The sequence below is a fragment of the Enoplosus armatus genome, chromosome 16 (assembly GCF_043641665.1).
Source record: "Enoplosus armatus isolate fEnoArm2 chromosome 16, fEnoArm2.hap1, whole genome shotgun sequence".
NCBI classification, from domain to species: Eukaryota; Metazoa; Chordata; class Actinopteri; order Centrarchiformes; family Enoplosidae; genus Enoplosus; species Enoplosus armatus.
The window spans coordinates 20,778,832-20,805,485 of record NC_092195.1 but is presented as its reverse complement, the minus strand read 5'-3'; the positions used below and the strand labels follow the sequence as shown (position 1 = coordinate 20,805,485).

Genomic DNA, 26,654 nt, shown 5'->3' with positions numbered 1-26,654 from the left:
ACAGATTTAATTTTCTGTTTGTGCTTTCCTGCTGCTCAATAAGTATTGATAATACACGTCCCGACCTCAGCCACCATTCAGTTACTCATGAGCAGATGTACGTAGAAAAGATTCACAGCTGTGTACTCGCCTGTCTTGGTGTTTCCTCCCTTGTAGGAGATCTTGTTGATGGCGTCCAGCAGTCGCTCCTTGTCGCTGTACGAGTTCAGTTTGAACTCAGTCCGGGCGTCGTCACTGAACTGGGCGATGGCCACCTGTCAAGACAACATGAACAGAACAAATCAACAACAAAAGAAGTGCAAGGCTTTACGTTGAGTTTAGTTTAAAGGGTCAGTTCATTGAAAAAGAACAGCCTAATATTGTTGTTTATACAATCTTTCTGCTTCAGTCAGGTCCTTTTTGTTCAACCAGAAACACCGTCGTCTTCCTGCAACAAGTCTCCTCTCACGAGATTTCAGAGCGAGGCTTCTGTTTCTGGTTCAACAAAAAGGATCTTACTCTTTAACAAAAAGGTCTATCTCTTTGTGCATCTGTCCATCTACTGGACCAATTCCAACATTTTTGGAAACTTTTACTCATTTCGACACCAAGATTTGCAAAACTAGAGCCCGGTTTTAAAAATACCAGATTCAGTTGATTAATGGATAAGTTATTGACAGAGAAAGTAATAAAATATTTACAACTGATTAATTGTTTAAGTAATTTATCATTTAGAGCAAAAAGAAAACTGTTTTCTTGTTCCAGGTTTGCAGGTCGGGTTTTGGCAATTTAAAGAAGTCACATTAGACATTTTGTAGACGAGACAGAAAATAGCTGACAAGTCAATCAATCGTACAATTCATCACTGATTCATCTGTAAACTACTGAGTTATATTAACCCTCTGATTTCCTGGCATCGCTGCCATAAGCACCACAAAAAGATTTGTGGGTGATTTTGGACAGGTCTTTGTGGGTGGGCCTCCACCATCTACATCAGGAAAATATATATAAGACGGGTGCAGCGTGTGCAGTCAACCACTGATGCTCTCTTCCTCCTCCGTCTCTCCTGCCAGAGCAGGCGAGAGACACGGCAAGTCACCAAAATACAGAACAGCGGCGAGCACGACAAAGCTGCTGTGCCTCATTTAACTGGCAAAGTGCAACTTCTGACATGCTCCCGAAAGAAAACGGAGCTCCAAGTCTCCATCTTTGGTTGTCAGTCAAACAGCACAACAGGAGAGCTACCAGACACCAAGAGTTTAGAGTACCTGAGTGCCATCCGGGCCGATCCGATCCAGAGCTCCGGAGGTGCTGTACAGGAAGCGGATGATCTTCAGGAAGTTGTCATCACCGATACTCCAGGAACCATCAACCAGGAAGACCAGGTCTGCTTTGGCTGCCTTACAGACTGGACAGAGAGGGAGAGGCAGGGGAAGAGGGGGAGGGAAGGACAAGCTGAGGTGAGGAGAGGCCTGACTGAAGCAAACACATCACAGAACTGTATTTGAACATGTTTTATCTCCATCTCCCCAAGGGGAAGTACACGGTTTTGTTTGTTTTGTTTTCGACAAGGACGAGAAGATAAAAGGAGGAACAAAGAGATGGAGGACAGACGGAGGCAAAATGTCGGGGGTGAGATGGAGGAGGAGGGCTAACAATGAAAGGAGGACGATGAAGTACCGGGAGACGGGAGCATGTTCAACACACACACCTGCGTCCTTCATTTTCTCATGATTGTTGTGAAAATGTCATTACTGAATGTTTGTATATGTTCATACGACTACAGAATAATGTTCTCACATATGTTAAAGTTTTCAAGAGGGAAGAAACAGCTCAGGATACACACTGAAGGAAACAGTTTGTTGAATCTGTCTCCATTTGGATTTCATCTAAAGCAAACAGAGTTTCTTTGAATATTAAATGTGCTGCAGTATAACCAGCTCTACAACTGTTTGCTCACTGGAGGATGATTTAAAGATATACATTTATTCCTCTGCTTTATTTTCCTCTCGTCTTTGTTTTACTAGTTTTAAAACTTATAGTTTAGTTAGCTGGCTTTAAAACAAAAAAACAAACGTTGACTTTAATGGATGGCGACTCAGACCCGGATTGATTCGATCTGAAGAGGTCTCCACTTGCAAACGATTGAAAAGTGTTAAACTCATTAAATTCAAAACACAAAGTTGCCTTCGTCGTTCTTCACCAATCACTCCGCTCACTTCCTTTTCTCCTCTAATAAAATCACATTTAAGGGTCAGCCGGCGCCGGATTGATCTGCAGACAGCTTTAAATCTGTCATCTGCAGACTTTTACTTGATACGCCACATGAGACGAACAAACAAATATACATTTATTTTAGGTCGGTTCATTTAATTGTAAGTCTGCAATCCTGCTGAAACCTCATAACTCTACGTTTGCTGGTAAATGTGAGGCAGCAAGTTCTGGAAAGAAAACAAGAAAGAAGAGAAAGAGTGAAGAGAGCGGAGAGGTTTGGATTAATACTAATCTCATTCTACAGAATTACATTTGAAATGATCAGTATTGTTGTCTTGTTTTGTATTCTTTGAGGAATGCATCCCCTTAATGAACCAGTCTGGTGTGTGTGTGTGTGTGTGTGTGTGTGTGTGTGTGACAGAGGTGAAATGACAGACTCCACTCTGAGTGAAAAAGCTTTGCTAATGATTATTATGTCAATGTTAATAAATGATATGGAAGAGTAGTTAGAACATGAGTGTGGCCTTCATCTGGTTTGGAGTTTAGTGTAATATGCTGGATCCATGTGGTCCGGGGGATCTATGTGTGGCAGGTTCTGACTGGACCACTACATTATATATTAACTCCACTAACAAACAACTCCACAACAGTTGTTTAGGGCCTTAATATCTGTGATACTTTACTGTATAGTGAACATGCGTGTAGCTCAAATGAATTCATATGAACTCAAATGACTGAACAAACAGGGACTCCTTGTCTTCCCGGGTGAGACAGAGGAAGACAGAGACATCAGTAACATGCTGATCAGACAAAGACACATGTATAGTGCACGCTTCCTGTGCGTCAGCTTTTCTTCTGCTCCCACAGACGTATAACAGCTATGCAGTGTTAAAACTGTTGACTCTGTGGTGACAGATATGTGAAGAATGTGAATTACATCTTTGTGGAGGTGAGAACGGCGGTAACCAGGTTTTCATTTAACACATTTATTGTAAACGACACCTCTGTTGAAGATCTATGTTTATATCATTATATGTTATCTGTGTGTGATAATTGGAACTGAAAATGATGGGTAATTTCTTCACACTTAGACGTCGTTGAGGCTGTTTTCATATGGCAGGATTTAATGTGTAGGAGGAGAACAGTTAGAGCTCCTGTACTCTGCTGGTTGAGCGTCAGCGTACGCTGACCCTGAACTGTCGTCCTCACACACCTCAACCTCTTCAACAAGCAACGTCACGTTTAGAGTGATAGAAAAGTGGGCGGACAGTGAACTAAACTGTAGTTGCTGCGTCACTACGGTTACATCGGGAGGAGAAGAAGGAAAATGAAAGAAATCATTCAGATTTGAGATTTTTCTCTGTTAAAAGCAACGTTTCTGTTGGTTATTGATGAACAAAAATGTACATTTATTTGTAAGTGTCGGCCTGTTGTGTCACCTGAAAAGGGTTTTAGAAGTTTATATTTCTTGTATTTCTTTTATGTCAACAAAGTCAGTGAGACAAAATGACGTCATGCTGAAAATATCAGCCAGCGGGAAGCAAATATGATAAAAACGCCTCCAAACGACCCCCAGTTAGAAAAACTGATCATTAACATCAAGACATCAACATCTGGAAACAACAGCAACATAAAATCAGCTCTCACCTTCCTTGGCAGCTGGGATTGTGGGTAGCGGCGTTGTGGTGGGGGGCTTGGTCGGTGCCGGGGTCGGGATGGGTACTGCAGAGAGAGAACAAACAAGACACACACACACACATGAAAACCTGTAATTATGACACAGTAACACACAGACAGTAACACACAGCTTGTATGTACATAAAGAATGTGTATACAGAATGTGTACATATAGAATGTGTATACACAGAATGTATACATACAGAATGTGTATACACACAGAATGTGTACACATTCTGTGTATACACATTCTGTGTACACACAGAATGTGTATACACAGAATGTGTACATATAGAATGTGTACATATAGAATGTGTATACACAGAATGTGTACATACAATGTGTACATATAGAATGTGTATACACAGAATGTGTACACACAGAATGTGTACATACAGAATGTGTACACACAGAATGTGTATACACAGAATGTGTACATACAGAATGTGTACACAGAATGTGTACATACAGAATGTGTACATATAGAATGTGTACATATAGAATGTGTATACACAGAATGTGTACACACAGAATGTGTACATACAGAATGTGTTCATACAGAATGTATATATACAGAATGTGTACATATAGAATGTGTATACACAGAATGTGTTCATACAGAATGTATATATACAGAATGTGTACATATAGAATGTGTACATACAGAATGTGTACATATAGAATGTGTATACACAGAATGTGTACATATAGAATGTGTACATACAGAATGTGTACATATAGAATGTGTATACACAGAATGTGTACATATAGAATGTGTACATACAGAATGTGTACATATAGAATGTGTACATACAGAATGTGTATACACAGAATGTGTACATACAGAATGTGTACACACAGAATGTGTACATACAGCATGTGTATACACAGAATGTGTACATATAGAATGTGTACATACAGAATGTGTACATACAGAATGTGTATACACAGAATGTGTACATATAGAATGTGTACATATAGAATGTGTACATACAGAATGTGTACACACAGAATGTGTACACACAGAATGTGTTCGTAACTACATGCAGCTCTGTGATTTGTGTGATTTCAGCTCCGGTGTAATTTGGTAGATTGATCACAGCGTCGGCTGCGGTCTAAATCAAACTCCAGCTGTCTCTGCTTTCAACTCCTTACCTTTCTTCTCTATTCCCTTATAAACTGTGTGTGTGTGTTTGGGAGGGGGCATCTAGATAAAGCAGCTGCCCCCTCCCAAACACACACAGTTTATTCACTCAGAGCTGTTTCGGCAGTAAATCAGCTACCTGAGGCCGTGAATTACTCGTGATGGTAGGTAGGGAGCGTTCAGCAGCGGCCGCCTGCGGCGATGGGGATAGTCATTTGGAGGAAACGCTCCGGCTTTCATTTGCATCAAAACAAAGCCATAAATCAGCGTGGAGGCTGTCTGCAGAGCTACAGTACGGAGGGGAGCCGCTCCAAGCAAACAAATAGGGAACATTGTGTCTTTTATCTCTGAGGTTATGTCTTTGTCTTGCTTTCACGTCTTCTGCCCGTCCTCTCTTTGTCTCTCACTTTCTTTTCTCCTCCCCCCTTTTTTTGTCCTCACTTCATTAATTTCAGTATACTACGGAAATGAAATGGTAGAGGCTCTAAATGTGTTCCTGAAAGGTAATCCATCTCAGGAAACATTTGTCAAACTGTTGTTAGAGTCGCCGGGCTGTGCAGCGCAGACTTTACAAATCAATTAACACCTTCAAATAAAATGCCGTGCAGAAACACAATAACTCGAACCAACTACACCGTAATGTTGAAGACGCGATGCTCATTTGGTTGGATCCTGGAAGCAAGTTTCAAGTCTCTGCAAGTTCACTTTCATAGCACACAAAGAGCTGGGAAAGAATCAGCTGAGTCAAATTAAAAAGGCTGCAGGCTGATGGGAAAAACATAACAAGCTAGTTACTTATTTGCCTGAATAGCCAAAACATTTTGTCTGCTTATTTTTTTTATAAATTTATGATTTTTCAGATCCATTTCAGGTCATATCGTCCTGATCTGAGACCTCCAATATGGCCCCCAGAAGACGAGTGATTGACTGAAAACAATCTCAAATCCTGTAAAAATGTAAACATGGATATAAACACTTGGAGTGACAGAAAACCTCAGGACAAACCTGTCCGTTAGATGCTGCAGAGCTGCTGTGTCCACAGTTTAAACATGTAATGGACATTATAAAGGGACATTTCAGGCGCGTTGACATTCACTCTCAAATGCGGTTTGGATAGGCGGCGTTAAACTTGACGAGTCATCATGTTTGCAGTGAAGCATAGCTAACAGGAAAATGGCTGAAACTCCTAAAATAATGAATAGAAACAGTGAATTTACCCTTAAACCGTGTAAAATGTCACTGTACAGAGTGTTCATTGAAAATGAAACAGAAACAAAAAGCAGCCCACCCCTCCCCTCCAGACAGTGGGTCTTCATTAGTGTTTGAACAAACAGCTCATTCTGAAAGGAAGGAAGAGGATTCAGCTCTCTTCGCTCCCACGAGGATAAAAGACGTTTTATGTTGAAAATGACGTGATCGTCCTCCCAGCCTTCTTTTATACACAGTGACAGCTGACAGCAGTTTCTGTACCAGTGTGTGTTTGTCAAGCGTGTGTTTCTGCTATATTGTTATTATGACACATGTATGGGCGCATTTAAATGGGAGTTTGGCACCTCGTATGGAGGAGGGAAAGCACTTGATGTGTCAGTGTTTGTATGAGTGTGTTTGTGGATTACAGCCTCACATGAGTGATCACAACTGTGATGTGTATGTGCAGAAAACATGTCTGTCAGCATGTCGGCTGTTTTTCAGCATCAGGTAATCCAAAAAATGGCGAATCCCTCCCACAATGTTGTAGTCTCTCATTGGCTGTTCTGAATCAGAAAAAAAGCTAATTTCTCATTAACAACTGACTACAATACATTTCTGAAGTAATAGAGACACAAGTACACTTCAGTTTACTAACTACTGTTATGTCCAAGCAGAATTCCACATTTTCTCAACACGCAGCGTAACATGTAAACTAAAACATACAAATGTAGTCTATGATTAAAACGAAGTCAGTGTTTGAGGGGTTTGTACTTACGTGTCTTCTCAGTAGCAGTGACTGCAGGCCCTTCGGTCCCGTCCTGCAGCTGAGCGTACACACTTATCTTGTACTGCGTGTTCGGCTTCAGGTTATTGAAGCAGTGTCTGTTGGCTCCTCCGCTCAGCTTCGTCTCCTGCTTCTGACCATCTGCAGTAGAAATACAAACGTCACCTCGTTATCATTCTGGAAGGGCTGCTGTTCTGTGCTCTGGTCCTGTGTTTGTGCTGCGGGGAAATATTTCATTTGGACGTAAAGTATCCGAGAAGAAACGTAGTGTGTGTGTAAATATGTCGCACTGTTTACTGATGTCTCAGAACCAGCTAGTCACCAAACCTTTCCCTGTAGCTCCAACTAGGTCTCTTATCACAAAGTCCTTCTTATTAGTGTATTGATCTTGTCCAGTTAGGTCTTTGAGGTGAGACAGAGAGCACGAGGATTCTCAAGACAGCAGTTGTGAGTCAGAGAGATGACCTCCCTCTCCTTTAAATTCCTCTGCGTGTTCCAGATGTGGTTGATGATGAGGATTAGCATTAAACATAGAACCATTTCCTGACTCCTGTTTGTCATGTTGGTGTTTCAGCTGGTTTGATTCCTCTTTCCTCCTTCAGAGTGAGATGTTTCAAACGTCCCTCAGGACAGTTTTTTGTCAGCAGCACAGTTTGTGTTTCTGAATAAAGTGAAACTTCTCACAGTCAGGACTAAGTAACGAACCAAATCCAATTACTGAAATAATCAACATGTGTTTGTTGTTTTTGTTCCCTCCATGCTGGTGGTCAGGGTCTGCTGGCAACACGTCAAATATATTTCCAAGAAAAACGTATTATCCACGAAACATTCACTTGTACAACATCATCACAGTGGGCAGGTGGAACATTTTAATGAGTTAAAGAGCAGTGGCACTCTACCAAGTCCATTATTATTATTAGAGCTGAAGCTTATATAAAACAACATGCAAATAGACTTGTTTTAATACTGCGCAGGTATGTGTGGGGGTGTTCGACAAACACAAAACTAAATGCATTTAGTTACAAATGCAGAATGTGTGGGAAAGCAAAAGTCAGTTTAACTGCTACAGGAAGGGAACAGATATTACAGCCGACATGCAAATATCCAGTCATCCAAAATCCAAAATCTATCAGTCTCAAGAGCTAATTTTACAAAATGTATTAACAGCTAAAAACAAAAAAACTTCATTTCTTCTTATTTAACCAAATAAGCGTTTGATGTTGTCTTAACACAAACATCTGCAGTGTAACAGTGTAAACTATAATCTCAAAATACCTAAATGGACTATAATGGTCAAAAAACGACTTGGAGAACTTTCAGTATTTGACGTAAGTATTTAAAGAGTTTTGTAGTTTGATATCCAGCCATAAGGTTTAAGTGTTTTTCTGGCCACATAAAAATACAGATTTTAATCCCGAGTGAAAGATTGAAAGTTTGACTTTGTTCTGCAGTGTAGATTTAAACATGATATTTCCACCTAACAGGGAACAGTGAAGGGTTGATCTCTGTAAACTCCATCTTAATTCAACTATAACTGTGTCCTGCAGGAGGATTGGTGAAAATACACTTAGCAAACTCTTCATTCTCCGTTCTTTATTGATCTCTTTACCTCCCTCTTTATTTCCCACCCATCCAAACTAAAAACAGGATACCTTCACATCATCTCTCTGTTGCTCCTGCAGGAGACGCATTTCTCCGGTAATTATTTACCAGCTGTGCAAACATAAATCCTCATTTAGCTCTATTGTGTGTACAGAGAACCAATACCTCTGAGCTCCCTGAAGAAACACAGGGGAACTGCAATAATATGTGCCTTTTATCTGACACTAATGACGGCAGTGTCGCTGCTGGAGGCCTGAGGGTGATGAATAACAGCCATTACCTTCCTATTTGGTGGATGACGGCTGTATTAAAAGTCAATCTTACCTTTGAGGCGGTGACTGAATGGTGGACGTGTGCAGTGAAATCAGGGCCACACCATCTGTTGTTTGATGTTATTTTGGTATGTTGGATTGTGTTATCACTTTCAAACAAATGGGAAAATACACAATTATTTCTGTTGGCACTGGGCCCGGTGCTGCGGAGAATCAGAACCGAGAATAAAACCTCAATAATTGCAAAGCTGTTTTATGGAGGTGACAGAGTTTTTCTGACAGCTGAAGTAAAAAGTCTAACAAAGACTCTGGAGGTCATTTGAAGACAGGGTTAAAGTTTCTTCAGGGCTGATCGAGGTATATTATATTTCAATACATCATCTTTCATATTTCAATATATAAAATTTCACTGTCACTGCCTGATTTATCCAGAGGAGGTTTACAAAGACACAAATATGCCGGGCTGAATTACAGCGAAGTCTGTATTAAATGCTAAACAATAAATCAAGAATTTTGTATATTTAATGGTAAGTATTCGCTTTTATTAAGTATGTTCCTGCCACCGAAACAGTACTGAAGTCATCACAGGGCACCAAAAATCTCCACTGAAACTTAAACTGCTGTGAAAAGAGGTTTGTCCAGTTTCACAAATTAGGAGGAAATACATCTCTTCCATAATTCAAGGTTTATGTGATTAAATCTGTATTTTTATGGATACATCGCTGCTGTTTTTGTTCTGCTCGACGCTCCGTCACATCGGAGGTGACTGATGTCTGATATTTAACAAAAAGCCAAGGCATTGGTCAGCTGGACCCTCTTCTAGAAGACACACAGAAGACAGTGGAGGAGGACAAACCTGACAGGATAAATAGAGTGTTATTGTACGTCTTACAATGTCTTGAGCTTGTGTAGGCAATTTATATTAAATTGGATAAAGCATACAGAATAAGAAAGTCCCCTTTTGACAAAGTAAGATAATATAAGATCATAGTTTTATGAAGTTTTGCATTCCAATATGATTGTTCTATTATTATTTGTAATGTTTTTGTTTCTGTTACCTGCCTGGGGACCATGGATGTAAATTAGCATTCTTGCTAACTCCTGCATGTTTACATCTAATTGTGTATCCTTTGTCTCTCCTCTTCACCTCTCAGAACGAACACAACAAGGCATAACTTCTCCTCCTCACTCCTCTAACAAGAACATCTCATCCCAACACACTTGGCAGCCATAATACCGACCTTTTGTCTTTTTTTCCTGTATTTTACCTCACGCAGCAAATGTAAATGTCAGACGGACTGCGATCCGTAAGCCGTCCTCGTCTACAGAGCGGCTCAGTGTCTAAACCTTTAAGCCGGCCAGCACGTCTCTGATGGATACAACAATATCTTTGTCATCTCAGGCTGCTTAGGGATTCAGAAAATTGGACACTCGCTCTGTGCTGCATACTGAAACTCCGACTAATGAAAGCATGCGAGTATGAATGAGCCCCCCCCCCCCCTCCTACCAGCGCAGATATGCAGCGTAGGAGCTTAATGGGAAAATGTGAGGAGGGGAATCACAGCTTCATATATGATAGTGTGTATCCCACAGTGACGTGTAATAACCTTGTCAGCCTCGGTTTGAAATCCAGCAGATAATCCAGAGAGCCAGGAATGTGGCAGGACGGGAGTGAATATTTATGTGCATGTGTGTTATTTGCATTTGCATACATCTCCCCCCTATATGAAGGGTTAGGTGATCTTTATCATCTTAAAAAAAAGGAAACCTCCAACATGTGGGAAATAAACTTCATCAGATTCAGAACAGAAGATCCATATTAGTTTTAGTTTTTATCTCTCTAGCATAGCTTAGCATAAAGATTAGAGGAATCAAAAGTGGTAAAACTACCAACAACTTCAGTTGTCTGTTTTATATGTTTGACTTGCGGCATGCATATAAATATTTCTATTGGCACACACCTTAAATACACAAACATATAAATGTGCTCACGAGGTGTTAGGAATCAAGAAGTAGCTCTTGGTCTGCCACTATGGTTTCACAGGCACATGATTAACGAAACACAAAGCGCCACTTGCTACTCACCTTAACACCTATGGCCTGTGGGCGGGGTATGCAGAGCACAGGATGCAGACAAAACAATGAAAAGAACAAGTTGTTGTCAAGTTGTCAGAGACGATGCTGCTGAATACTCACTGAGCAGTGACTCGATGAGGACTCTGTAGGCGTTGGCGTGTCGGTGAGGCTGCCACTGAGCACACAAACCGGTCATCCTCACCTGATACACGCTCAGGTTAGTCACCCCCAGGTACACTGCAGGACGGAAACAGAGAAATCACTTATGGAGTGTTGTGCACACAGAGGGGATAGTACAGTAAGGTTTACACAGTGGAGTGTATTTGGCTTCATCCACATTTCTCTATGATGGTCACCTGTGGTGGTTGCTACTATTATTTCCACCCTGACTCCACCCTCTCTATGGTGACATTACGCCTCTGACACAGCAACAAAAATAGCGTTGAGAAGTAAAAACTAACTCTAGGCTTCTTTTGAACTCTAAAAATATGCATCAAAGAGTTGAAAGCATTCTCCTCTACACGCTCTGAGAAACCACACGCCGTCGTGTTTCCACATGACAGATTTAGAAATGTATGGCCAGTGGGCTTCAAGGACACCGACGGGCGACTTATTTACAGACAGAGAAATATAGCTGCACTGTCTTTGTTTCAGAAGTGTGGCCTCTGCACACACCCACAAACAAACCCACGCACACTCTGGTTATGCTAATGGTATGTATGCACTTTCATCGTCCGACTTTTGAAAGCGTAACTTGTTCTGAGCTCAGAGACATTAGCATGCATGTGTCTGTAAGTTGTACATCACGGTGTATTTTACATTCCTCTGACAAAACAGAACATTTTCCAGTTGAGCCAAATATCTAATCTGCATTATTTTGGACTCAGAAAATGCATAATGTATCTCTGCATAATGTTTATGTAAAAATCTCCCCATGTGATTTAATTAGAAGACACGAAGGGATTCTTAAGTCAGCATCTGAACAGCGTAGTGACAAAAGTGGGGGACAAAATATCACAGTAGTTGTGACTGAGTGTGCTGTTATTGATAATGTGCCCATACTGTAACTGCTGGTGCTTTAACAAGAAGACGTTGAGAAACAAGATACGAACTCCTTCACTTGGGCAGTAACTCACTCCCAACCCCAAAGGAGCAATCCACCTCAGACTTTCCTGGCCCCTAACACTCGTCTGCAAACTGGCCCAGTGCAGGAGGTCACAGTCCCTTAGAGACCGGGTGAGCAGAGCCGAGAAGGAACCACTGCACCTTTGTGTTGGAACGAGTCAGCCGAGGTAGTTCAGGCCTCCTGGACGCCTCCCTGTGGAGGTGTTCCAGGACCCCTGGGCAAACCAAGAACACACTGGAGGGATTATATAATGTATCCGATCTCCCAGGAAGAGCTGGAGGATGTGGCCAGGGAGAAGGATGTATGGGCTACCTTGCTTAGCGCCGCTGTCACTGCTTAGTATGACCTATATTTACATTTGACAAGAACCTTTTAGCGGTGGACATTGTGACGACCTCTCTATGTAGCAAAGACAGAAGTGATGCTACAAAAACAACAAGCTGAGACTTTGCCACAGAGGCCATCTTCCCGAACCTTAACCTAAAAGCTTTGCTTAACCGAATCTGACCCATATAAACGGGTGATTAGAAAACACTCCGTGCCTTTTGGAGCAGTCAGAGGATCCGTTAATGTTGTTATTTGGCCATGTGGACACTGTGGGATGACAGAAAACACTTGATTAGGTAGCCTCAGTGTTTGCTCTCTCTGTGATTTTACTACTGCTACCTTTACCTACGGTTACTCTTTCTTTTGCTCTTATTATCATAAGATCACAACTTACTTATCTTCTTTTCTCAATATTATGGTATTTGTGTGTTTCTCAACAACTCATCCGATGAAGTAAAGGGAGGTCAATGGCAGAGACTTCAGCATGTTGTTCAAGTCTTGATGACTAAATTACAGCAGGCGATAAAAAGCATCAGTATTGATAAAATACCAACGTCCATCCATCACTGTTTAAACTACACCCACTAACTGTGAAATTCTACACACTTTAAAGTAAAAGCTGAGTGAAAAGGTATTAGAGGAAAGTCAGGCTCCTTTGTGTCCTCAACAACTGTGATAGCTGTGCTGGTGTGTGACTTTGAAGCATCAGTCCACTCATCTCTACTGGTCCACTGGCTTCATTAACATGCTGCTGAGCAATGTGACAGACTCCATTCACCTCCTGGGATCCCACTGGCCTCATATCATTATACTCTCTTTTCAACTGCATCCGTCTCTCCATCTTTCTTCTTCCTTTCCCCATCTTCAGGTTTAGTCCCCTTCTTCTCTCCTCCGTGCCCCCCCCCACCCCCAAACTTGTCCTTCAAATCAACCAAGAAGTGCTTCATTGTCATGCAGGCGAAGGAAACTCGGGCTCCAATGCAAAATGAAGTGCCTCAGATCCATTTAAAGCTCCATGTTCGGGCATTTAGCTGACACTTGCATTGAGAGCTCCTACCAAGAGAGAAATGAGAATGGATGAAAGGGTGGAGGTTCAGTGTCCTGCTCAAGGACACTTGAAGAGGATACATGGTCGCTTTGGCTGTCATGCAGACCAAACCAGAGGCCTTTCAGTTTCAAAAAAAGGGCCATTTCACCAATAGGCCAGCCTGAGGTGAAGTGGTTAATTATCATGCAGGAGAGGGAAATCCAGGCTCCTACTCAAATGATTGTACTTGAGAAGCACTGATTGATCGAACTGGGCCAGACACTCAAAGAGCCCCGGGAACAGTCCACATCCCCAGTGAGATACCTTAAATCTATTTTGTCTGCAGTTCATTCCGGGGCTGGATGTAATTAGGTGACGGTGCCATTAAAAGTGTCAGATGGATATCAAGATATTGATGTCTGCAGGTGTCTGGCTGCTTCTCTGATTAGATTAGAGGAGATTGTTTCATCCACTTGTTTTCAAACTGGTGGAATGGACAGAGGAGACCAATAACACAGTATATAAATGATCAGGTTTAGAAAATGCCAACAATGAAGTTACTGACAACAAGATGATCTGAGAGCAGTATTAGGCGGTCTGATGAGAGGTCATCATGATGTGGATAAAGACATCTTGTATTTTCAAAACTTTAACTTGTTCTGCCAGTTAAAGGACATGAAAGTCGTGTGTTTCCCTCGTTGCAGTCATTTTCAATGATGTGTCAAAGCAGAAACTGGCAACTAGCTGAATTAAGTGAAATTCAGATTTTGTTGCTTCTTAGAAAACTGCTAACTAGATATAAAGATAGATACTGTCAATGTAGCTGCACTATTTACTATCATTAGAATTTCATAAGGAACAACCGCTGAAGGAAAGAGGATGGTAAATGTACAGATTATGGTGATGCAACTGTAGCTTTGCCATTGAAAACACAATCCAGTTTATACCACTATCCATTCTTAATGGAACAAAGAAAACTAAATGAGGACTGTGGCGCTAACGAGGCAGCAGCTGAAATCTTTTAATCAGCGGTTCTGGTTACAGCGAAGACGGTCGCAATAATATTTTTCAAGGCTGTATGCTGTAATTAGTTGGGACTGCTGCTAAGAGCAGTGTTTGACTGGCTGTTCTCATTGGTGAAAAAAAAACATAAGACTTTAAATAACATCTCTCCAGCTGCAGCTGGCACTGTCATGGAGGTCCAGCCAACAAATAATCTTTATAAAAATAAAGGTTAAGACCAGCGTTCAACAGCTGGACAACAAAAAATGTCATTTAAAAACGTGTAATTTTCAGGTCTATGATCTTTTATTTAGTAGCATACATGATGAAGGTTATGCAATTGATACAGTATGGATGATTCACAACAACTAATAAACTAAACAACAAGTAATTGTTGCTGTGACATCAATTTAAAGAAACAGAGGAGGACTCACAGGTCTTGGCCCTCCCTGTAAGGGCCTCGCTGGATCCAGTGGTGTAGGAGGCGATGACCTTGACGCTGTACTCCGTCCCGCTCAGCAGGTTGACGATCAGCATGGTGTTCACGTCCTCTCCCACGAAGGTCTCCAGAGCTGGTCCGGGGGCTGAGGAGGGGCAGGACGATTGAGGATGTACGTCAAGGAGGGGCAGACGGTCAGTGAATGTAAGGAGGACAGAGGAGCCAGTTCAGAGACCATCATTAGCTTCAAGTCCAGTGAGCAGGAAGTGATGGAAAGTACAAAAGTGATACAGGCAGGAAAATGACGCAAGAATATGACAGAATATTCAGAGAAAATGTGTCTGAGAGATACCCATAGTTTTATGAGAAGAGGCGTTCTTGTTCAGGTCATTTGTGTTTAGATTAATTCATTAACTAAGAGGTTTCCTTGGAAGGTATGTTCATTGATTCATAGAAAACCGTTCTCTCTTTATTATCACTATGACAACATGAAGTATTAGTCTGTCTGTACATGTTAAGGGACAAACACTCAAACATTTACACCAACTGTAGACTTGTTAGGCATTGACACAGTTATCGTGTGTGAGCGTATAAATTACCAGATACAGGCTGGTAGACGACCCTGTAGCCCATGGTGGGTGAAGGCGGGACGTCCCAGCTGATCCTGAAGCGGTTGTACCATTCCTCCGATACCCGCAGGTTCTTAGGAGCCGAAAGAGGAACTGAGGAGCAAAGCAGGAAAAAAAAGAGCAAACAGATTTGATGTTTCTGTTCAAATGTTGCTAACATTTTAACTGAATTTCTGAAATATTAGCAAAATAAAATATGAGTTATATATATATATATAGAGTATTCATCAGGACATGAGAAGATATCAATCATTTGTTTTAATTGAATGAATTTGGCCCTTTTGATCCACGTGTACCCCGTATTGGTTTTAGAGGTAGGTGACAGGCAACAAGGGGCTCCATCTGGACTTGAACCAGGGACAGACAAAGAAACAGACATGGAAGAGTACAGGAAGAGAGAAACATCTAAATAAAAAGAGACGAGAGCAAGACAGGAGCTGGAAGAGGGAAGAAAATGAAATGAATTAGAGAAGAGAGAAGAAGGTTTAAGGACAGCAAATGGTAATGAAACGTATGAAATGCTCCCCGGAAATGTAATTCTTGGCACGTCAGAACGATTAAAAAAGTGCTTCATTAAAAGAAACTGTCATCACACAGCAGAGAAGTTTAGGGAGAAACTGGAAGGACGGAAACCAAGTTCTCAAAGAGGAAGATAATGAACAAGAGTCAAAGAAAAGTGAAAGTTTGATAACACTTAATAAAATTTCAACTGTCAGCACAGTGAGAAATGTGAGTCTCTTTGCTGTTACGGAGTGTGCCGTTAAATTAGTCTGTCAGGAAGATACTAAATCCAGAGCAGTTATCACGAGGATGACAACTGGGACAGAACTTTAGAAAACTGAACTAATGGCAGGATGGTGTTAGTGGTATATTTAAGAAGCTGCTCTCTTTGAGGGGAGTGTGATTTTCAACCCGTCTGTGCAGTTCATGTACATGTGTAACCTCTATGCAGTCAATTCTGTTCCTCCTGACCCATGATACAATCAAATCCTCTGAAGATCCCTTCCCTTAATGGGAAACCTGAGACTTTTTCAGGTCCAAACCCCAGAGTGAATCTGCCGGCTGTTTTGTTGCACATTTATAATGCAAAAAACCTCCCATCATCATTCCTCTCCGAGTATTCATCCATCCCGAAACCTACATTTTCTCACTGCCTCATTTTCCCTCTTCACCGTCCGTGGTCGTTCACCATTAAAAAGCCAATCATCCTCTCCACGTTCAGCCCTACCGCCCCCTCTCAGTATCTGCTGCGCCCCATGTTCAAATCCCCACATTATACTTCCTCTTCTGCCGCATTATCCATCTTCACTGTGCCCTCGCTGCTCCTGAGAAAATGACTATCATCCTCTGAGCTCTTTCTCCCACTGTGTCTTCCCCCGTCAGGTCTAACAGTAACGACAAACTGGAGATTTAACGGCCAGACCGTTAATGACCAAAGGAATTTTGTTTTTAGTTCCTGCATCTTCTGGGGAAGGAAGTTTCAATCACGGTGCAGCTTAACATCACAAAGTGTTGCTGAAGCAGTCACCTCTAAATACGAAGAAGACGAAGAAGTGAGATTGTTGTCAAGATCGTGTCACTCCACCTGCTTCCACCTGAATTATCTGTGTTTTTCCCAGCCTCTTTTGTCACGTTATCTATGTTCAGATTGAAGCTAAAAACCCAATCATCTTCTCAGCATTCCCTGTCATGCCTCCCTCAGCGTTCACCTCATCCCTCATAGGCTCAAATCCTTCAGATTACACCGGCTTCCTTTGTCACATCATCTATCTTCACTCTAAAACACCAAATCATCCCCCCTCTCTGTATTCTCCGTCACTCCTCTCTGGGCGATCATCTCATCCCTCACTTGCTAACAGGAACCATTCATCATCAGCGGGTGTCAGAGGCCCCATCGTTTAAAAACCGGAGAACGTCATTAGCGTGTGCTAATGTGTGTGACGTGCTGCACAGAGAGACATGATGGGACGGAGAGGAAAGATGAATTACTTGAAGGTAGCGTTTCCTCCTCGCTGAAAGTCGAGTGTTTGTGCTGTAATGCACTTGGCAGCAGAGAAAATCATTAGCCTCCACTGGTGCATTCACAGCAGCGTTCAGTCACATTTAACAAAAGGGAAAAGAATGCTTCCGACATATTTCTGTCTTCAGCTCCACAGTAAAGAAAATGGATGTTGACCATTGAGCCACCAAGACAGGCTGCTATCTCTTTTAATGCCCCTGAAATTGAGTGCGATGAGCTGCACAGAGACGCAGGATGGGTTCAAGTAGAAAGCACCTGAGCAAGTGCTCCTCTGTACTGAAACACATCCAACAAAACAACCAGTTAAAGGAGGTCCTGCTAAGATGTAGTTTTTGTAGTTCAAATAAAGAATTTATTTATTCTGTAAAGAAAGTTTCAGGCCAAATAACATCATAATGAGGTCTTAAACCAACAGGTTTTCCCCTTTGCTTCTCCAGGCGTTTAAACTTTCTGATAGAAATTAATCCTTTTCAATCCTTTATTTATTTTTAAACGGGGAAAACACCCCATAAATCCATCTTCACTCCCCCTCTGGCAACATTTTGTTCACCAAACAAGACGATGGATAGCTAACACGTTTCCGTCTCTGCTTAAATTGCAATGGTTGTTTCTGGGCTATGAGAGTGTAGTTTAGTAATATTCCCTCTGTTTTAGCTGGGGGGGGTGGGGGCAGCTTGTCTCTTACTGCACACAGACTCAAATGGTGCACCTTGTTCAGCAGCTAAAGAGACAGATGTTTCCCTCAGGGGGTGGAGGAGACCACAAACAGAGCTAACAGAGAGACTGGACTTCATCCATCAGGAGACACAAACACGACTCCCCATGAAGGACCGTGTTGCTCTGTAGCTGCTGGAGGTGGAAATAACAAACTGTTTGCTTAAGTTCAACACATCAACGTAAAAGGTCATGATATGTCAGTGTTGTGTTCACTACTTGTTTCTTCTGCCCCAAAGTGGCCGAAAAGTGGCAAAACACCAGTTATTGCAGGTTTAAAACAGGCTGAAGAAAATGAACTGAATACATTAAAAGACAAACGGCCAAAACAAACATGAACATGAATATGAATATGACTTACGCGTTCGTCCCATTCGTGACGCTGTCGGCCCGTCTCCATCAGGGTAAACAGGAGTAACGGTGACTTTGTACTCCGTGTCTGACAGCAGAGGCTGTAGAACCAGGCTGTTCTGACCTATGGGCACCGTCCTCTGGAAGCAGACACAGATTCAACATTCAGGTGACAGACAAACTAGTGTCCTTATATAAATATATATATATATATATAACATATAAAGTCATTATGGGTGGCTGTGACTCATCCACTATTCACAGGTTCAACCCCCAGCTCCTCCTGGACCCTGAACCCCAAATTCCTTCTGATGGTAGATCGCTGCCTTCGGCGTGTATGAACGGCAAATGAAAGGAGAACTATATTCAAAAGTGTGCAAAGTCCATTTCACATAAAAATGTCGATATATTTCTCCATCTTTGGTCTCACTGATGCGGTGTTTCACCTCCCAAAGTTCAGCTGACGTTCAAACACGTGGACGGCACTGTGACATTATCTTCTTTTATTGATTTTATTGATATTTTGTCGTTATGTAATGTGTGTTTCTGCAGCTCTCTGTTCAGCCGTGGTGGCCATCAAGCTCAATACACAGTTCTTCTTCTTTATTATTATTAGTTTATTAAGAGAAACAGACACATAAAGCACATCACTTTACAGGTGAGACAGTCAGGGAGGATCAACGTGGATAATTAGTGATTTAATAATTGTTTAGATCTTTGCATAGTGTCAGATGACGTTCTGGTGGTGGATGTTGAAACAGCAGGGCGGTCTGACTGGTGGGCTCCACACACATGCTGATACCTTTAACAGGGACTTCCACTGGGTTTCCACACTTCCACACATTTATTTATTTATTTTTTTGGGAGAAAAAGGTTTTGTCCGTTTTTGAGACGGTACTCGTGAAGGTCAATGAAAATTCAACTCAAGAGACTTGATTTTGGTCTTTAATATCTTTTTTATTACACGACGGGACTTCTTTTGGGACAGATTCTTGTATCAACTGAAAAAGCAAATTAAGATTTCATAAGTACCAAAAAAGAAAAAAAAAAATTGCATTAACCTTTCGATGGAGGTGCGGCACTGCGAGTTGCTGCAGTGAGGCTTTGAGGCTTCAGCTGCAGCAGAGGTTAATTGCGACCAGGTTTCCTCCTCACCTGTCTGTGAACTTGTGCTTTTGTTAAAACTGATCCCTTAATGACTCATCCGTCCAGGCGAAGCGCCGTTCTCAGACTGGAGAGAAGCTAATCTGCTTCTTTACCCGGAGGGTTTCTTTTTCTCTCTTTATCTCTGCTTCCAACTATTTCTTCTTCTGTTCCTCTGTTGCTTTCTTTGTTTCTCACTCCCTGCTTCGCTCTCTGCATCTGCTGTTTATGAATTATAATTACTTGATGATTTATCAATAGCTTTCTTTCTTTTGATCGCATATAGATATCTATTGTGTAGAGGTGAAACCTTTAGACATTTAATAGATTAGTCGATTGACAGAAAATGAATGAAAAAAATGAACAACTTTTCAAATAATGATTCCTTAACTTGCTCGTTCCAGCTTCCCGACTGTGAGGACCTGCTGCTTTTCTCTGCTTTATATCAGCGAAAACTGAATGTCTTTAGGTTTTGGACTGTTAGACCATCGATAGATCAAATCATCAAGCAGTTAATTGAGAAAATTATAGGCACATTAGTTATAATAATAATAATAGTAATTCATAGATGCAGCTCTGATATAGTGATATATACTGTATATTGTGAAATATGAAAATTCTGAAAATTCAATTGAAAAACTGTTTAAAAATAAAAGAACCAGATGGCAATGTCTCTTTCAGCTAATAAAGTGAATTTAATAACTGAATAATCAAAGTACTTGATCACATGGCAGCTTATTGCCTACAAAACAAATCATCAATCAGAGACATTTTCCAACATTTCAGCGTCTGATGGTTATGTTTATCTATGACCTTGGATGTTCAGTGGGTTCATACATATGACAGAACACAGTTTTTCTTTTGCTGCTATGATAAACAGAGCTACGGCTGCTTTGTTCAGGGAGAAACATTTTAATATGTTAAAGGTCGAGTGTAGACAAACATTCCTTTGTTTCTCTCCTCCACTGTCTTTGTGTCCGTCTGTCTGTCTCAGCCCGGTTTGCATTCTGAGCATGTAGAGTCTAGCCTAGTCATCGACAAACCTTCTACTTCCTCCCCCCAAAATACACTTTCTCAGACGTGTCAGTCAGACAAACACTGCGGGCCTTGACAAATCAATTTTAGCCCAGTCTGATGAAAAAGGCAGCAAGTCTCTAAACTGTCACTGAGCCACACAGTTGGAAGAAACCACCTAAAGCTACACTCCTTTAACTCCACTTCGTAAATGCAAACATGGTTTCATAAAGTATTTATAGGATTCAGGAACCCAATCTAGTTTTGACAGAGGCAGGGCCAGAATATTAAGTTTGATCCACCTGAGACTTTGCTGGAGCTCCAGTGCTTGAAGGCAAACAGCACAGGGAACACAGTCAAGTGCACAGGTGATGGGAGTCAATTTAAGGTGAATGTCCTAGTAAGTAATATGACATCTGCTAAACTGCACAGAACAGCGGCCCGACCAAAGACACTCCAAAAAACCAGACTTTAAACTGAAACCAATTTAAAGAAGTACACGGGATGAAACACACCTCATATAAGACCGTTTCAGCTGCCATTTAACCTATTACACAGTCCAGGGGGTCCAAGTCTAGGGAGCACCCTCGACCAATGGTTACAGTGGATTATAAGAATCACAACTTGACTGAAGACCAGAACAGACCCTGCTAACTCAACGGGAACCACCAGGGGGTCCCTTAAGTGGCTCGACTGTCTGAACGTCAAACCAGAGTCAAGTAACAAAGACTCAGCACTTACCACAAGACCTCTGCCGGTACACCCTAAAGGAGACAGGACCTAACACGAAGACATGTGACAGCTATGGGGATTATTAGATGGGTGAAACAACAAGGACCCTGACCAGAGACTTAATGGAGACCGGAAGAAGTTCCAAAAGTCATCAACCAGGAGTCCGTGGACTGCTGGAGAAAGATCAAGGCCGACATTCTCATCTAATTCCAAAGACCTTTAAACAGAAAGATCACACCTACAGGGTACCGTGAGAAAACCTCAAGTTCCATTCACTGAAAACGGCAAGTGAGATGCGGCTGAAAGCTCAGAAGAGCTAGTAAATGGACCTTTGAGCTTATATTATTTTGTTACACTTCTTACTTACACAAGGTCAAGAATGAACTTCCACGTTCAAATCAAAATGTAAAACAGTTCAGTTTGCAGTTGGCTCCGATGATTTGCTGCTCTTGACTTTGTACAGGGCTCGGTAGACTGTATTAAAGGTCCTTGGCAGTTTTTTAGTGGGCTGATACAGTTAACATGACTTTTCCTTTGCATCTCACAGACATTTCTATTTTCAGACAATGAGAGGAAACGTCTGACAATGAATGCACACACTGAATAAGCTTCAACACATGGATATTATGAATAAAAGGTATTAAAGTCCAGAGCCTCACCAACAGACAGTCAACATTCATTAAAGGAAAATTCACATCCATCCACTCTTTCTGATGTGAGGATGGTATGAAACTTAAGACTTAAAGACAGGAGTTGGATTCTTTGCCAGAGTTGTATAAACTACAGAAAATCTGTGACAGAAGGAAAACCAACCAAACTTTTTAATCCTCCCTTGACTACTTTTTTTACCTCCATTTAGTTGCCGAGCAATAATAGCCGAAACTCTGTTTACACACAGTGGAATTGCACTCGATGCCCGGCAGCTTTGGTTTATTGGACACTGAATGAAACAGCACAGAGAAATAACTGAGCTTCACTGAGTGCAGCATCACAGCTGTCTGTGGACAGATGGCTGCAGAGTCGAGTCGCCCCACGGCTACGGTGAACACAGTGACAGAGCCATCTGAATGGGCATAACCATTAACTTCTATATCTATACGCTTGTAGAGCTGAGCATTAAGGACTTCTGAACTCAGTGACAGAGGTTAGTGCAGGAAGCAGTGTGCCCTCTAACTGCAGTAAGCTTTTTTGATCATTGGGGGGCAGAAGAACTCCAAAACAAGGTGCCAGAAGGCCCTGACTTATTACCACTTTATAAAGTTGTTCTGTTTCTATAGTAGTCTCGCATCGCCAGATCTCCACACTTCTCCACACAGAGAAAGGTCTGGCTCAACCCATTATCATTCTGGGATAAAAGAAAAAACACTCTGGCTTGTTTGTATTTCTTTAAAGAAATCACAATCTTCTTGTGCGGTGCTAAGCCCAGGATGCAGCGAGAATTCAGACTGAAATAGTCGCCCAGTGGCAGAAGACTTATCCCAGCAGCCTACATCCGGTGAGTTAGACTACCTGATGAGTGAGCAAGTCCAACATTCACTCTTTTTTTTAGCTCTGGTTTGGTCTCCACCAACTCCTGAGAGTCTCTGTAGTCTCTCCTGAGACTTTCTTCACCAGCTGGTCTCTAACTGTGTCTGTCTGCCGTTTGCTGCTGGACAGGCAGAGTACAGCTGGTTTAGCAGAACAAAGGATAGATAGCTGAAGTCTTTGGGGTTTGTTCTCATTTTGCTTGTTTGTGTTTGTCATTTTTAGGGTATTTTAAAATGTATGCATGGTTGTATGTAAGCATGGGGTTGTATAAATGTGTGAGTATGAATGTATGGGTGCTTGTGTGTATATAGATACTGTAGATGTATAATTGTATATTTTTATGATGCACAATCATGTATAGATATATTTGCTGCTTCAGTTGGTAACTGTGAGCATGAACGCTAATAAACTCAAACTCGACACTGACAAGCGACAGGTGCACCAACAGAAGACTTATTGTCAGCCGGCACTGTTGTTTGGCAGTGATGGAACCTTAAATGGAAACAGTTTTTCAGGTAAATGCGATTTGAGTGTCTAACGAAACAATGTGGAACATGCTGCTCGACACAAATCAGGAGGTTTCAGAGATAAAAGCAGTGAAGAAAGTACAAATCACAAACTGCTGTGTGAACAATTCTCTCTCCAAATTGCTCGTTCAGAGGAAAAAGGCAATAAGAGTGAAACAAAAACACTCAAAAGAGAAAGTTTTGGACTTTGGAGAACTTGAGCCACCGTGTTGATAAAAAACAATTGACTTAAACTTATTCTTCAACATTTCTGTCTTAAAAGAACACATTGAACATGTTGAAATTAAACCAGTTAAGAGACGATGGTGCCTCTGTCCATCATGCACTGGTTTGGATTTGATGGGATAGATGTTGCATTTAAATCATGTTTAAAGCACTATGTACGAAACTGATTTAATTAAATTGTATATGATTTTAGTTACAACTACTGAGCCAACTTGCTATCCACAATTTCAGCTATAAGCAGTTTACGACCAAATTCCGATGAAGAGAGATAACTGCCATCCAGAAATGAATTGCATGTAAATGAGTTATTTTTCAGATTTGTCTTTTTAATGGCTGGTGTCCCTCCCTTGGCAGCCACAAACCACACAGTGAAACTTGCTTTGAACAAAGCAGCAGAGGAAGCCTGCCAGTTTTTCTCCCCCAGCAGATCGACATCTAAATGGTAGCTATTGAGTGCAGCACTTGGTGATTCATAACCTGACCGGATTGCCAAACAGAGCCCACAGCTGTTCGCACTTTGATAAGAAATCTCATTTAACAGGCCGCCGGTGCGGGCAGCTGGCGGCTCCTCATTGTCAGGATGAAAAGGTTGATGTGGGACCAGTGGCCAGAGTCGCCTGCAGGCACACGGCGGCTAACACTGTGGAGACGCCACAAACACTCACATATATAATATAATACACACCTGTCAACTCAGACTCTACGATATGGCAGATTTTAGGAGATAGCTGTTAACCTGACATACTGTGTACACCCAACGATGGAGCTATGCAACAAAAGCAAGGATGCTAAAAGGAGGCTTGCCACATAACGGTTACTTTAATAAGACAAATAAAGAAGATGAGCAGAGTATTTACTATTAAAGATGGAATTCACAAGTATGTGTGTTTTCTATCTCCTGCCATGAACTTAATTGAGTTTCAGAATCATTTTATTTTTATCTGGGAGTTTACTGATCATGTAAAGTGATTGCATTTTCTAAAATGTTACTAAATCACTACATTGGAGATAATACATAATTTGTGCGGTGATAGGACTGTTATTTGATGTCCTTGTTATATAAACTGCTGAAATATCTAACATCCATAGTTGAGTTGAAGGTGAACAACCCTGACAAAAGGTCACAGGGAAGGTTAGCTTTAAAAGTTCCTCATGCTAACTCTGAACGTCTGCTACAGTGCATCTGGAATGAACTGCAAAGTTACAGACACCGTTTCCTGTGAGGAGCTTAGTTCAACTTAAAGACATATTTAATAATACGTGTGACTACTTTAATGTGTGTGTGTGTGTGTGTGATAACTGCTTTGTGTGACTGAATTGTCTCGTGATCTTGTATACATTGAACTTGTTGTCAGGAGATCTTGGTCTCATTGAGTCTTCCTGAATGAATAAAGCTGAACTAACAATGGGAAGTTAATACATTAACATTAACACACACATACATGCATGACAGCCATGAGATCGCAGGATAAGGGGAAAAATGTATTCCACAGATTTGGAAAGAAGAAGATCCTGATTTCACAAAATGATGCAGGTTTTAACGACCGCAGACCCAGTTTTATTTTGGCACGTCAGGTCATCACATCAACATCTATTCAGCATCTGAGTGTTTGCCTGTCAAGCGTGTACATTTCCACCACACTACAACATACAACCGCATGTTTGCATCAGATTGTTTTCTACAAAAGTCTCTCTCTCTCTGTTGTGGCTCATTAGTGTGAAGACCTGCCATTCTCTCTCTCTCTCTCTCTCTCTGAAAGAGACTCTTTGAAGACCTGCCACTGTGTTCATCATCATTATCCTCATCTCTTCCTCACAACTCGACTCTGAAGGTCTGCCATCAACTTCAACAACACAGTCTTTGTCTCCCTCCCTCCCTCCCTCCGTCTCTCCACGGAGGACTTCTAATCGGAAGGCCTGCCTTCGTCTTCATCAATAATCTCCCTCTCTCTGCTGAAGATTGACACATCGAAGGTTTGGCTTTGTTTAAATCAACATCTTCCTCTTTTTGTTCCTTCCATGACTCCCGCAACACCTTGTAGAACTCGGCAAGTCATTAACTGTCCAACTTTCCCACAGTAACAGACTCTAACTCCAAGCTTTCCATCGGCTACAGTTACTACACACTCATTATTACCAGTTATTGTTCCAAATCCTTATTCCTACCTTAGTAATTACCCCCTGCAGGTCCAATGGAGAAAAAAAAAGCATCAAAACATCCAAAGGAAATTCTCAAACAGCTCCTGCAGCATAATCCACTCCTTCTCTGCTGATCCATATATTCAGTATGTTCCAAACACAAGTCGCTTTGACAATAAATCACCATATAAGCTCCTTTCAGAGCTATGAAGAGGCGGTAGCTCGACAGAAGTGCTGCTCTGGAGAAACTATGGAACATACAGATCACTGGTGGAGGAGTGGATATGAAGTAGGAGTGGTTTGAGATTTGGATGTGGTATATATTTTCTTTGGGTCACCATTTGGAATCAATCTGAAGCTGTTGTTGACCCAAGCTGACAACATCTGCCGTCCTGCATGAAGGAAGCAGCTATAAGCTTTTCAGAGTCAACTTTAAAGCCTGGTTTGTTTGAAGGAAACTAAAGGAAGAAAATATTCACCATCCACATCGTTTGATTCACAGGAGATAAACTACATACAAATACAGCAGAGAACTCCAAAGCAAAAAAGACAAAGAAAAGTTCAAAAATCTCATTTAAATCCAAATGTTGTAACTGAGCAGGTCAAACAAAGGAAACTGTCCTACCGTCTCCTCTGCTCGGTCTCCCTTAGCGCTGATGTAGTTGAGTCGATAATGTCGGACATTTCTTGGGTCGACAGGCTGCCAGGCCACCCGCATACTGAAGGTGGTTTCCTCATCGATCCTCATGTTCCTCACCCCGAAACGAGGAGCT

At 41.6% G+C, this 26,654-nt stretch overlaps 1 protein-coding gene across 1 annotated transcript in view; it reads right to left on the bottom strand.

Annotated features, from left to right (window-relative positions):
• The window catches only part of LOC139298547 (collagen alpha-1(XIV) chain-like), a 117,927-nt gene that overhangs the window by 34,446 nt on the left and 56,827 nt on the right, over positions 1-26,654 (bottom strand). Inside the window, exons 18-26 of the mRNA XM_070921193.1 lie at positions 26,507-26,652; positions 18,585-18,714; positions 15,460-15,582; positions 14,856-15,005; positions 11,060-11,176; positions 6,981-7,130; positions 3,841-3,915; positions 1,248-1,387; positions 131-254 (exon numbers count right to left, since the gene is read on the bottom strand). Of these exons, the coding sequence (XP_070777294.1) occupies positions 131-254; positions 1,248-1,387; positions 3,841-3,915; positions 6,981-7,130; positions 11,060-11,176; positions 14,856-15,005; positions 15,460-15,582; positions 18,585-18,714; positions 26,507-26,652 (1,155 nt within the window). The remainder of the gene's footprint in view (positions 1-130; positions 255-1,247; positions 1,388-3,840; positions 3,916-6,980; positions 7,131-11,059; positions 11,177-14,855; positions 15,006-15,459; positions 15,583-18,584; positions 18,715-26,506; positions 26,653-26,654) is intronic.